General features: G+C 39.1%; 1 protein-coding gene across 1 annotated transcript in view; it reads right to left on the bottom strand.

Moving 5' to 3' along the window:
* LOC138003722 (uncharacterized) overlaps positions 1-12500 on the bottom strand; it is a 73755-nt gene that overhangs the window by 49466 nt on the left and 11789 nt on the right. The window contains exons 2-3 of the mRNA XM_068849933.1: positions 3871-4593; positions 813-1070 (exon numbers count right to left, since the gene is read on the bottom strand). Of these exons, the coding sequence (XP_068706034.1) occupies positions 813-1070; positions 3871-4593 (981 nt within the window). The remainder of the gene's footprint in view (positions 1-812; positions 1071-3870; positions 4594-12500) is intronic.

The raw sequence follows: 12500 nt of genomic DNA, 5'->3' as shown, positions 1-12500 counted from the left end.
TGGTTTTTTTTTTTAAATAAAATTTATTGTAAAAGGTAAGAGCTAGCTCGTAATCCTCACGGTTCCTCTAGTCTCTAAGCTCCAATGATGAATAAACTGTACTTTTTATTACTTTTAATTCAGTAATGCACGATATATCGATTATCTTATTGTGGTACAATTTTTTTTAAAGCTATTCAGGTATTATTAAAAATGAACTTCAAAATCGTAACCACACCCCAGTACCACCGCTAAGAGCTCGAAACGTATCAATTTTTTTTTCTGAGTTTTGTGATAAATGGAACATTTCAGATGTTTGTAGTAAATATGACTTGGGGCGCTCTTTCCGGAGGAAATATACTAGATAAAATTTTGAAGAATTGAGAAACCTTGATCAATCAGTTTTACTAATGTTTTCTTCTGAACAGTTAACCTCTTTTCATTCGGTCCTTTAAACGTTCCACTGGAAAAATACTTTATTTAGAATCCTTTTTCTTCGCACTCCTGTCTTCGCATTTTCTTTCCTTCATTATCGAATTACCATGGATCAGGAGTACATTATTATATGTAGTAAGCTCAATAATGAAGGTATTTGATCGGCTTTTACCTATGATCTATTAAAAGACGGATGCATAGCTGACGTCTTCAAGAAGAAAAATATTTATTACATGAAACAAATAGATTCCATGTTGCCTTGCGAACATCAGTGACACATGTGCCACTTTTCTTACCATATCTTGACGTCATTATTATGGAAAAGACGCACGGCAACATGGATTAGATCATAAAAAGTCAGCCTGTGACTGGATGATTAAGCGATGCTCAAAACTGACCTCTCACAGTAGTTGTTGTTTGCGTCATTCCAAAGCTATTAGTAGCGCGACAAGTGTAACTGTCTTGTTCTCCTTCTTTTCTTGTAACTGCAAGGCATCCATTTTGCTGGAAATAGATTTTGGAACTGGGAGACCATCGAGCATGTGACCACTCTACCTTTGGTGCCGGGGAACCTGCAGCCTTACAGCATAAATTGACAATCATTCCTGGCAATGCAGGAACAACTGAAGGAGGTTTCGCCGTAAATGACGGCGGTTCTGTAAAAAAAATATATGGAGTAATAATTGGATATGTCAGTTCAAGTCTGCACAGGCTTTCAACGGCAATATAATTTTTATGAATCTTTATGATTATTTTGTCAGTGTACGATCCGGGGGACTTCCTAAGGCCCTGCTAACCAATTGTTCCCGACAGCAAGCAGAATTCTTCGATCCTGCTCGCGTGCCAAGCAGGGCGAAAACGAAAAGTAATATCTTTGCTTGTCTCGGTGATGAATTCTCAAGCTTTGTGCAAACACCATGGCTATTTTGTTCACTCTTATTATTACGTACCTTACTGAATTTTGCTTTAAAAGACAGCGTTATTTAAGCAACTGTGCCGATCAGATTAAGTGAAGCAACCAGGTTCCTCCCATCTATTCCCGAGACTGGTTCGGTCCGTATTGGAACTGCGCCAGTCTTACGTTTTGAGTGTGGCTCAAGGCGACAGGGATTGACTAACCTCTCGCGAATGTGCGAATGAAGGCCATAATAGGTTAGAATCAAACGCTTGAGACTAAAACGGAATCCTTGAGGGGAACAGTGTTCTAAATCTATTTCTAACTGGGTGGAGAGCCGAAATATCATTTTGGTGGAAAGCGCAAATGCTCATACTATTCTGTTCATTTCATACTTTTTCTTATACTAGCAGCAATCAGAGATTAGGAAGTGCCTTCGAACTGCCTCTCTTTCGTTGAGATGTTCAGATCCATAATTATGTCACATTTTCAAGTTGGCTGAGAAGGATGATTGTGTTCCATCATCAAATGGCAAGTTAACTTTGATGCATCGCAGAAACAATTTGGTATTTGTATGCTGTTTATAGAGATTGTGTTAGTTTTGACGTTTATCGTCAGATCTACATGTTCTATCGATCCAACTTTTATCTGCTAGCAGAGGTTTCAGAATCAACACTACTGACAAGGGTAGCCTTTCATCATACCGACCTAAAATGGCGCAAGCTATTCCGATTATAGCAATTCCGTACGAAACAAGGTTTCCTAAAAAAACAGCACTATACAGCTTTCCGATGTTTTGATAAATAGCATCAATCATACTTGTAGCGGAGCTCAGGCAAAGAGCCCCAAAAATTTTGGTTTTGACGTTAGCGTACGCCCGTCCGTACCGACAGTCGGGGCGGAGGTGAGGAGGCAGGACAGCGTCTGGGGACGGGAGAGTTCGGGCAGTTTTCCTTGGGGGGAAATCGCGTGGCAGCGTTGCATTTGGCAACTCGCGTTTTTTGAGTGACTAGCACGAGAGAACAGGCAACGAATTTGAGAACTTTAAGCGAAGAAAGCCTCGAGAGAAGCCGAGGAAGGAGAAGCACACCGTAAATCTGAGAGAAATAGAGCGAGAGGAAAAACACTTATTTACAGTGGCTAGCTTTCAGGTAATGTTTTCCTTCTTAATGCGTGCATCTCTGCCTCACATATTTTGTAAAACTCGCTAACAAAACGAAAAAGGCCTGAAAACGTTTGCAATTCCGTGTTGACAGAGATTCTGGCATATTTCAGCAATGACATTTATAGGCTTTTTGTGTGAAATGGATGTCCAGTCTTCAGCTGCTTTGTTTGACTGTGAAATTGCAGTCGAGAAAGCGAAGCTAGACTAGGCTAGGTCACGCAATTTTAGGCAATTTCAGCACTGATCGAATGGTCATAGAATTAACTAAAATATCAAAATAACTGTTCAAAACTATAGAAGAACTCTAACAAAACACAGGGAAGCCAAGAAGGGACATGGATGGACAAAACTGGAGAGGATTGAAATGGATTGAAATTTGGGTAAATTTGAAAAACGTCGGCCCACCTTTTTTCAAATTTATATCAGTCTACAGCAAAATGTCATTTGCACAGCTGGAAAATCATTCTCAGTTGTTATGTGGCCGTGATTTTGCAAATGAAAGACTATTTCTCTGCCAATTTGACGTTTAGAGCTCATAATTAACAAAATCAAACAAAATTACCTAAAATAGCGTGACCTAGCCCCCTTAATTAGCAAAATTTTTGCTGTTGTTCTAAAGTGAAGAAAGATGGTGTAGAGATTATCAGTCAAACGGAAACTTTTGTGAAAGAGATTACTTTGCATGTAATTTTAGTTTTAGTTGTGGATTAAAATTGTTCGTTATTATTGTTTGCAAGGCTTGTTTGTTTACTGCTGTCATCTCAGAGGTGTTCGATCACTGTAAACTGCGTACATTAATTACGATTAATTTGTAATTTATGCAGAAGCATAATTATTCCACATAATGGGATTAGAAACGGGAGCTTCCTTTTTAGGCTTGGCTAAATCTATATATTAAGCTAAATATCGAATAAATAAACACAATTTCACGTGGGGAGAAAACCTCAAAAGAAACGCTCCAAGCTATCGCAGGTCAACGCGAGCAAATTGAGCACATGTCCTGAGCCTTGATATATTTTGTTCATTATGTCACGCCGTGTGTGCTCGAGACCCATTTGTGCATTGTGTGAACATTTTTCTCAATTTAATAACAATTTTATGTTATTGTTTTGTCACAGTTTTTCTTTGGGGCATTTCAGAATCTTTCAGAAACGGATTCAGCTGCACAACCTTAATAACAGGACGAGTGATCTTCACACATAAATCACTAATGAGTGTTATGTAAAAATCACGACATCCAATGAGTAAATTACACCCTAAATGATATAGAATGTAAGCAAGCGAAACCAAACTAGGGAACTCCGAATGTGACCGAGCTAAAGCTTGAAGCACCTTCTGGAAAAGGACCAAAAAACTGTTGACAATCATACTTAAGCAAATGAACAGCCGGATGTACCTTTTAATTGTAAAGTGGTGACAGCCTCCAAAGTGCCATAACTCGTGCGTGCAGTACACACTAATGACCCAGCATGTGACCTTGTTACATTTTTTATGTAAAGAACACCATTTCGAGTCTCTGTATTGGTCAACGACGTGCCTCCAAGTTTACTCCATGTGATCTTCAAAGACGTTACACCTCGAACCCAACAATAAAATACGGCTGGTTTGTAAAGGAATACCTCCAGCAACTCTGGAAACGCAACAATTTTTGGAAACAAAAGACATTCTCCTTTAGGACCCTGCATACCAACGGAGCCCTTTTCGCCTCTGTTTCCTTTCAAGCCAACTGATCCTTTAAGTCCTTTTGGGCCCACCGGTCCGACGTCCCCTTTTCTTCCGGTAGATCCTAGGAAACCTTGTTCACCTTTCTCGCCCTTAATTCCCTGCTGTCCTTGAGGTCCTTCTTTTCCTCTCACACCATGAGGACCTGTTTTACCAATTGGCCCTCGAGAACCTTTTCCCCCAGGGACGCCTTTTTCTCCCTTGTAGCCTGGGTATCCGAGGGCACCGGGATCTCCGGGAGGACCCCGTGGACCTGGCTGGCAAACCTTATCTGCAGTGGTACAAACTTGAGCCAATTTCTTGTCAATTTCCTGGCGTACTTGCATCAAAGAAAACAAACTTGTTGTAGGGTTGACATTCCTTTTTTGACGGTAGTAACTGACGTAATAAGCGGAATCTGTAAGAAAACAAATTATTTTTAAAACTTGACAAAAAATTAGTTGTGTCTGTGCCAGATTGCCAAGTGACATATCGTATCACATTTTCTAACCAACAAAAAGGACGGGTAAACGACTGTTGACAGGCTTTAAATTTGATATTTGAAGGAAGTCGGGGAGTTCCGATAGGGATTCGTCTTTGCATTTGTACACGTTATAATTAAAAAGAAAACAGGAGTGTACTATAAGCCTATACTGGCCACCTTTTGTTTCAACAAGAATAGAAAAGAACGGAAACATCAATACAAACAATTGTTGTATAACAAAAAAAGTGATTGGGGAAATTAAGGAGAACTATACGGAGCCCATTAAGTGCCATTAAATTGCTCTTTTAATTTTAAATTTCCTCCGAAGTTTTACCTGCTTTTTGACTTTTTTCCCGTCTTTTCTCCCGACTTTTTCTCGACTACATTCGGAAGGCCGCCGACCCCTACCTACCTGGTTGTCTTGGCCTAGGGTTAGCCAAATTGAGGGTTTTGAGTTACTTTCTTCGTTTTGGAGTCTTAGGGTCTTAGGGGTCTTAGGGATCTTTGTTTCCAAGCCACCCAAGGTAGGTAGGGGTCAGCGGCCTTCCGAAAAAAGTCGGAAAAAACTCAGAACGCAGGCAAAACTTCGGAGGAGATTTGAAATTAATAGAGCAATTTAATGGCCCTTAATGGGCTCCGTAGAATTCTCTAAAAATGAAGGTACGATGCCTTGTCATGCTGATACAAGTCCTTGTGCAATGAAGCTTCGAAATTCGACATCTAAAGGTCTGGGTAAAGGAAAATGAGGCGTCCGTTGAAAAATAAAATTGTCGCGCCACTATTTTTTGTATAGGGTCGAACTATATATCATATTAAAGCTAACAGATTGAATTATTTGAGTAGTTTATTTTTTGGTATTTAATAGTGCCCTTTTTTCAGTTTGAAGCCTCAAACTCAAAACGACCGAGTCAGCTGTAGAAGCTTCGGCCCTTTCACTTTATTACTGGAAAGTGGGTGGGATTTGTTCGTTTTATTTATTTATTTTTTTTAGTTTTTTTTTCCGTGTCGGTAAAAGTCCTGCCTGTCACTCCCCTGGTAAGTGGTGTCTTTGTGCATAGAGCCTTCTGCGCGTATTTTCTTAGGATCGAGGGGGTAGTGGAAATGCGTAGATTTCTCTGGTGGACACAGTAGAATCATTAACTTAGCCTGCAATGGCGTCGAAAGTCATGTAACGCAAATGGCGTTTTAGTGGATCCTTAAACAAAATATACCCTTATGAAGCTCAATAATGGAAAGTCAGTTGGATAAACTAGGCAGGCGGTCAAAAACCAACACCTGGAATCTCAAAAGCGACGAGTAATGGACTTCGACAACAATCTAAAATAATATTTTACCAAGTGTGCTGTTATGTAGAACACTGAAATCAAATGGAAAATTCTCTGGTAACTTATGGGTTCAACAAAGACAGAGAACGAATCGAACACCTTAAGTGGATCTGTCATCAACTCTGCACAGTCTTCAGGTAAAAAAAACAATTGGAAATGTGACAGCCAAGAATTATTTGAAAGAAAGCTTGTCGTCTATTGTGTGCTTCATTATACAAGGAAAAGGTTCTTCATGGAAACGGTTTGAGCCTGAAATTTTAGTTTGTTGTAATATTGCGCATATTTGACACGACTGAGTTACTTCTCTTCACGCACGTAATGAAATAGGAAGGGGTTTTTGCCTCTAATAGCAAATATGTTGTTTGTTTCAAAAAATTGTTCGCTGAAAAAGGTGGCCTTTATGAATTCATCATGTTTTATAATATGCGAGCTTAACTGGATAGTTTTTATGGCAATAGTAAAGCATTTTCGTGTCAAAATGAGGTTAGCGTCTTTCTTTTGTGCTAACTTAATTAAATATAAATATACATTCTGCCTCGTGAGTTTGTTATTCTCGTTAACCAGCAATGGCGTCGAAAGTCATTCCAACGCGAACGGCGTTTTAGTGCATCTTATGTTGTTTGTTTCAATTAAATGTTTCACTGGAAAAGGATTCTGTGATATTTTCTGCCTTTATGAATTATAATATCATGTCGTATATTGAATTTTTGAGCTTAAGGTTGAAATGTGATACGGGAGGATATTTTTAGTATTGCTTTGTAAGCAGAAAAGGTTCACGAAAATAAACAGGTCTGTTGGAAGCGTGCTTGAGTTTCAACAAAATGAGCCCCAAAATCAGCAAAAAATTGTGACGCCGATGAATAATAAAGTAGCTGCTATTTCCAAAATGATGGAATTACCTGGTGATAAATAACCTTGTCTTGGAGAGATGAAACAATGGTCAACCCTGGGGTCAACCTCAAGAGTTCGGGCGATTGTGATCTTTGCTTTGACTTACGAAAACCCGGTATCTTTGCCATCATTCGACACAGATGCTTCACTGTTTGGCGAGTAAACATGCCGCGGTAACTTAATCACGGCGCCCGCTGAATTCCGGCGATGTCACTATCGATTTTGCGATTTATTTGTGCAACCAAAAGTACGATAACAAAATTGAACGTAGCAAAAATCTCCCAAAATGTTTGTCGCTGCTCGTAACTTTTTATATTCTATATTCACGGTTCAAAATTAATGTTGTTTTCATGTCGTAAATATGTTATTCTCGAGCGAGCGTCCTGGAAACTTCCCTCTGCTCTTTCTAAAAATTGTGTATCAATTTACTTTTGCATCAATATTTGTTTTTGCACAAAGCAAGCTAACAAAATCTGTACCTTGCTGAGTTCGCATTTGTTAGCGTTAATAGTATTTTTGGTCCAATGCTTCTGTTTTACGAAGGGGTATATGTTTGAGGTCACCCATCCTGATACTAACCCCGCCGGACAGGGTTAACTTTAGTATTACAAAGCTGTCAGATGCTCAGAGGGCACGCTTAAACTTGTGGTGAAAGAAATTGTGAGGGAGCTTGAAAATTATCAACATGTCAGCCCAGAAGCCAATGTTTCTCACTTCCCATTTATTTTCTTCAATCTTTCTGGGTTCAGTACTTTGCTAGTCACCACATGTCTTCTCAGGCTATTTACCCAAGACTTCTACCATGGCACTACAGTGATAGACAATACCAAATCAATATCGTGCACTGTTAGGGCGACATATTAAGCAAGGACAACTTGAATCTCCTGGAAGACAACACACAGCTCAGTTGACATTTTATATGGAATAAATTGCTGAGTTACTTCACTACCACACGTAAGCAAAGCGTGTCTATTTTTTCTAAAGAGGACAGGAATTTCTTCTTTCTGACAAATGATTAATTAATAGGCCGGTAGCCAGGTTTTTAACCTCAGAAAAGGATCTGTTTCGTCGTGCGAACGTGTGAGGACCTGTGAGCCAAAGGGCCTCTGCTGGTATGATTTCTGGGTGACCCCTTAAATGGTCTTAATGACCCCCAACTTGAAAAAGATTGTCCGGAACGGTGTACGTACCGCAGGCAACCCAGTGTACCCTCACGGAGGGTCTAATTGCGAAAACAAACGCACTTTGTTGCATATTAGTCACAGATAAATGCACTTCAATACTGTGCGAGGAATTTTTTGATATGTAAAGAAAGTCGAAACTCTCATGTGGTACTTAATTTGGGAAGAAAAAGTGCCATAAATCACTCTCCGAAGACAAACGAAAAATTCCTCTCACGGTATTTGGGGTAGTACAATCATCTATTAGAACTGAAAATATGAAAGCGATATCTTAAAACCCCTCGGGACAGGAGGTCCGAGAACTTGTAATTTTGGCGTCAAAATAAAGCCTTAGCAACTCGCTGTTTTTCGTTATTTCTACAATCAGCTCTAGCATTGGTAGCACACCTTAATTGCCTCCTTCGACTTGCTTTTGGTCTATAATGTCTATAGCTATATTACAAAGAAAAGCAAGATGTTAACTCTTATACTTGACTAAGCAATATTTTAAAGTCTACCGAATGTTTAATGAATCACTCATTCAAGGTGTCCGTTTCATTACTCAGAGTACTTTTTCGTCTCACATTTGCTCCGTTTGTTTCAGGGATTAAGTTACACCCTTGGATACGAAAATTCAAGGATTTGAGGCTAGCAATATACTTTTGCGCATAATTTTTTAATGTCAAGGGAAAATTGTATAAACAACCGACGTGAACTTAATTCTTGCAAAAAAAAAAAAGGAGCAAGAACGCTACCGTTCAATAGAAAACCTAAAAACAAAAGAGTGAAACGGTTCATCAGGTCGTGCTCGTAATGCTGCTCACATGAAACATGTATCTTAGGTTTCTATTTCGGCGTGTAATGTCTTGAAAGTGAAATAGAAAGCTTGCGATTCTTTAAGCAAATTGCAGCTAGCTAACGAACGAGAGATTTATTCTATATTGCAAACTTTGCAAACAAAGCACTCTCGTATATTTTGTCCCATGTTTTTCTTTGTTTTGGTCCATCCCTTTGGTTGAAGCTATAATTGCAAGCAAAAAGGGCCTAATAATCCGAATCATCTATAGCATAAAGTAAAAATAAGTTTTAATTGATAAGTAAAGTTGAATTAATTTTGCTCTTGAACCTGCGTTGAAGCAGAGGCTGCAGTAAATTGTCGGAAACGGCTTTTTCTTGATGTCAAGGAACTTGGATACATAACGGCAGCTGCCGTTGGTCGGAAAAGAAAAACACACTATCGGGTCACAAGAAAAGTACCAGTAGTACGATGCGTAGCTAGCTCCTAGCTAGTTTATTTATTTATTTATTTATTTATTTATTTATTGTAATTTAATGGCAGAAAAACGTATATACACGTACAATAAAGAGAGATAACAACGGCCATAAGGAGAGTCTGCAGAAGAGTCCCAGACCCCATGTAAAAGCAGACCACCAAGCGAGACCTTGACAACATCTGCACTTGGTATAAAGAGTGGAGGATGGATCTTAATCAGTCCAAGTGCACCTCCTTGTCTTTTACGAGATGTACTAGCCCAATAGACACACCCTATTTTCTGGAATATGTTCCCGTTAAAGCGACTGAGTCTGAAAAAGACCTTGGAATACTAATTACTCCGGGTCTTAAATGGAACTTACATTTCCAGTCGGTCATATCCAAAGCGAGCAGAATGTTGGTCTTGTTTTGAAGTTGAAGATCCGAGGGTGCGAAAATCAATGTATGTCACTCTCGTAAGAAGCCGCCTGGCCTACTGCTCTCAAGTCTGGGCTCCACAATCAGTGAAACTAATTTACTCAGTCGAAAGGATTCAGCGCAGAGCGACTACGTTCATCCTGTCCCTCCCGTTCAGGAGTGAAGTCAGTTACAAAAATAGACTTGTTACTGGGTTGCCAATATGGCAAACCCAGTCGGAATCTGTCTTTAATTTCGTCGTTTTTTTATTTTTCGTTTTCTTTTTCTTTTATATTTTTTTGCCGTGTCGGTAAGTCTTGCCTGTCGCTCCCCTGCTAAGTGGTGTCTTTGTGCATAGAGCCTTCTTCGCGTATTTCCTTAGGATCGAGAGGGTAGTGGGAAATGCGTAGATTTCTCTGGTAGACACAGTAGAACGATTAACTTAACCGGCAATGGCGTCGAAAGTCATGTAACGCGAATGGCGTTTTAGTGGATCTTTGAACAAGATGTACCCTTATGAAGCTCAATAATGGCAAGCGAATTGGATACTGAACAAGACAGACAATGTTAAATGTTGACGAGTAATGGACTTCGATAACAATCTGTCGCCCGTCGAGCCGTAATCAAAGTGAGCTGTCTTCCTAAAATTTTGCCAAGTGTGGTGTTTTGTACAACACTGAAACCAAATGAACAGTTCTCTGGTAACTCAGTATGGGTTCAACAAAGACAGAGAAGGAATCCATATAGTGGATCTGTTATCTCAGTTGTCTCTCTATGTGTATTTACCTGTTCTCAACTCTGCACAATCTTTCGGCATAACAATTGGAAATTTCACTAATAAGTCATTGACGTGAATGGCGTTTTAGTGGATCTTTGAACAAAATATACCCTCATGGAGCTCAAGAATGTATCGTCAATTGGATGAGCAAGACAGCGCTGAAAAACGAAATATCAGGATTTTAAGCGACGAGTAATGGTCTTCGACAACAATTTCATTTTTCGCCTTCGGATATCAAGTGAGCTTTGTTTCTAATATTTTACTAACTTGGTATTATATAAAACACGGAAATCAAATAGCAATTTTTTTTATGAATTTTACAAATTAACATTGAAGGAATCGAACGCCTACAAGAATGCATCACAGTGTTTACTCAAGTCGTATCTTAGTTGTCTGACAATTTACATTTACCGGTATTTTGTACTCAACTCTGCAAAGGTGTAAAATATTTGGAAATGTGACAGTGAAGAATTATTTGAATGAAAGTTGTTGTCGCTTTTGTGCTTCATCATTTACTGTCAAGGTTCCGAGTCGAAAAGGGTTTGATGTGAACTGTCAAAAATGTATTTAATTGCATCTCTTGTTTGCACGCACGCAATTGAAATAGGAAGGTTTTTTTGCCTCTAATAATAAATATGTTGTTTGTTTCGATTAATTTTTCGCTGAAAAAGGATTTTGCCGAGATTTTTCCAGCCTTTGTGAACTTTAATATCATGTTGTGTAATTTTCGAGCTTAACAAATTTGCATACGTGTGTTGAAATGTGATACGGGAGCATTTTTGTGGTATAGTGTAACGAAAATAAACAGGTCGGTTGGAAGCTTGCTTGAGTTTCAACAAAATGACCCCCAAAATCGGCCAAAAAAATCTGACACTGATGAATAATAAAGTAGCTGCTATCCCCAAAACGATGGAATTACCTGGCGATAAATAACCTCGTCTTGGAGAATAAAGTTTTGACTGTCAACCTGAAAGAGTTGGGCGACTGTGATCTTTGTGTTGAATTCGCACATTTCTTGTCAAACTTTATAAAACTTGAGAGAAAAAGAAAACTAACAAAAACAAAAACCCGGTATCCGTGTCAAATGATGATTTGACACAGATGCTTCACTGCTTCGCGAGTATTAAAACACGCCGCGGTAACTTCATCACGGCGCCCGCTGAATCCGATGTCACTTTCGATTTTGCGCTTTTACTTGTGCAGCCAAAAGTACAATAGCAAAAATCTCCCAAAATGTTTGTCGCTGATCGTAACTTTTTATATTGGGGGTTAAAAATTAATGTTGTTTTCATGTCATAAATGTTGTTGCTGATGGCAAGATATTTTATTCTCGATCGACCGTCCAGAAAACTTCCTTCTGCTCTTCCCAAAAACTTTTGTATCACTATTTATTTACTTTTGCATCAATATTTGTTTCGCATAAAGCAAGCTAACAAAATCAGTTCTTTGCTTGGTCCGCATTTGTTAGCGTTCAAATAGAATTTTCGGTCCAATGCTTCTGTTTTGAGGGGTATACTATTTTGGTTTCCCATCTAGATACTAACCCCGCCGAATATGAAAATTTCAGCAAACTTTAGTATAACAAAGCTGTCAGATGCTCAGAGGGCACGCTTACACTTGTACATGTGGTGCAAAGAAGTTGTGAGGGAACTTGAAAATTATCAACACGTGAGCCCAGAAGCCAATGTTTCTCGCTTCTCTTTTATTTGTTATTCTTCAGAGACTGGAATGCTGTAGTTCAATACCACACAATTCAGTGCCTTCTGATTTTCTGTAACACGTACCACAGGCAACCCAGTGTATGCTTCACGGAAGCATCTCGTTAACCTTAATCTGATACCCTTACGTTATTGGCATGAGTACCTGGATCTTGTTTATATCTTTAAGAACATGTCTAATGACTCCAATGTCTCCATCAATGCACCTGCTAGATTCACTAGGAGAACAGATCCTTCTCTTGGTATCACTCAATGTAAAAAGATCTAAAACGGTGACTTTTCAGAATTCGTTCTACTGTC

The sequence above is a fragment of the Montipora foliosa genome, chromosome 5, assembly GCF_036669935.1.
Source record: "Montipora foliosa isolate CH-2021 chromosome 5, ASM3666993v2, whole genome shotgun sequence".
Classification (NCBI taxonomy): Eukaryota; Metazoa; Cnidaria; class Anthozoa; order Scleractinia; family Acroporidae; genus Montipora; species Montipora foliosa.
This window is presented reverse-complemented; position numbering and strand designations above follow the sequence as displayed.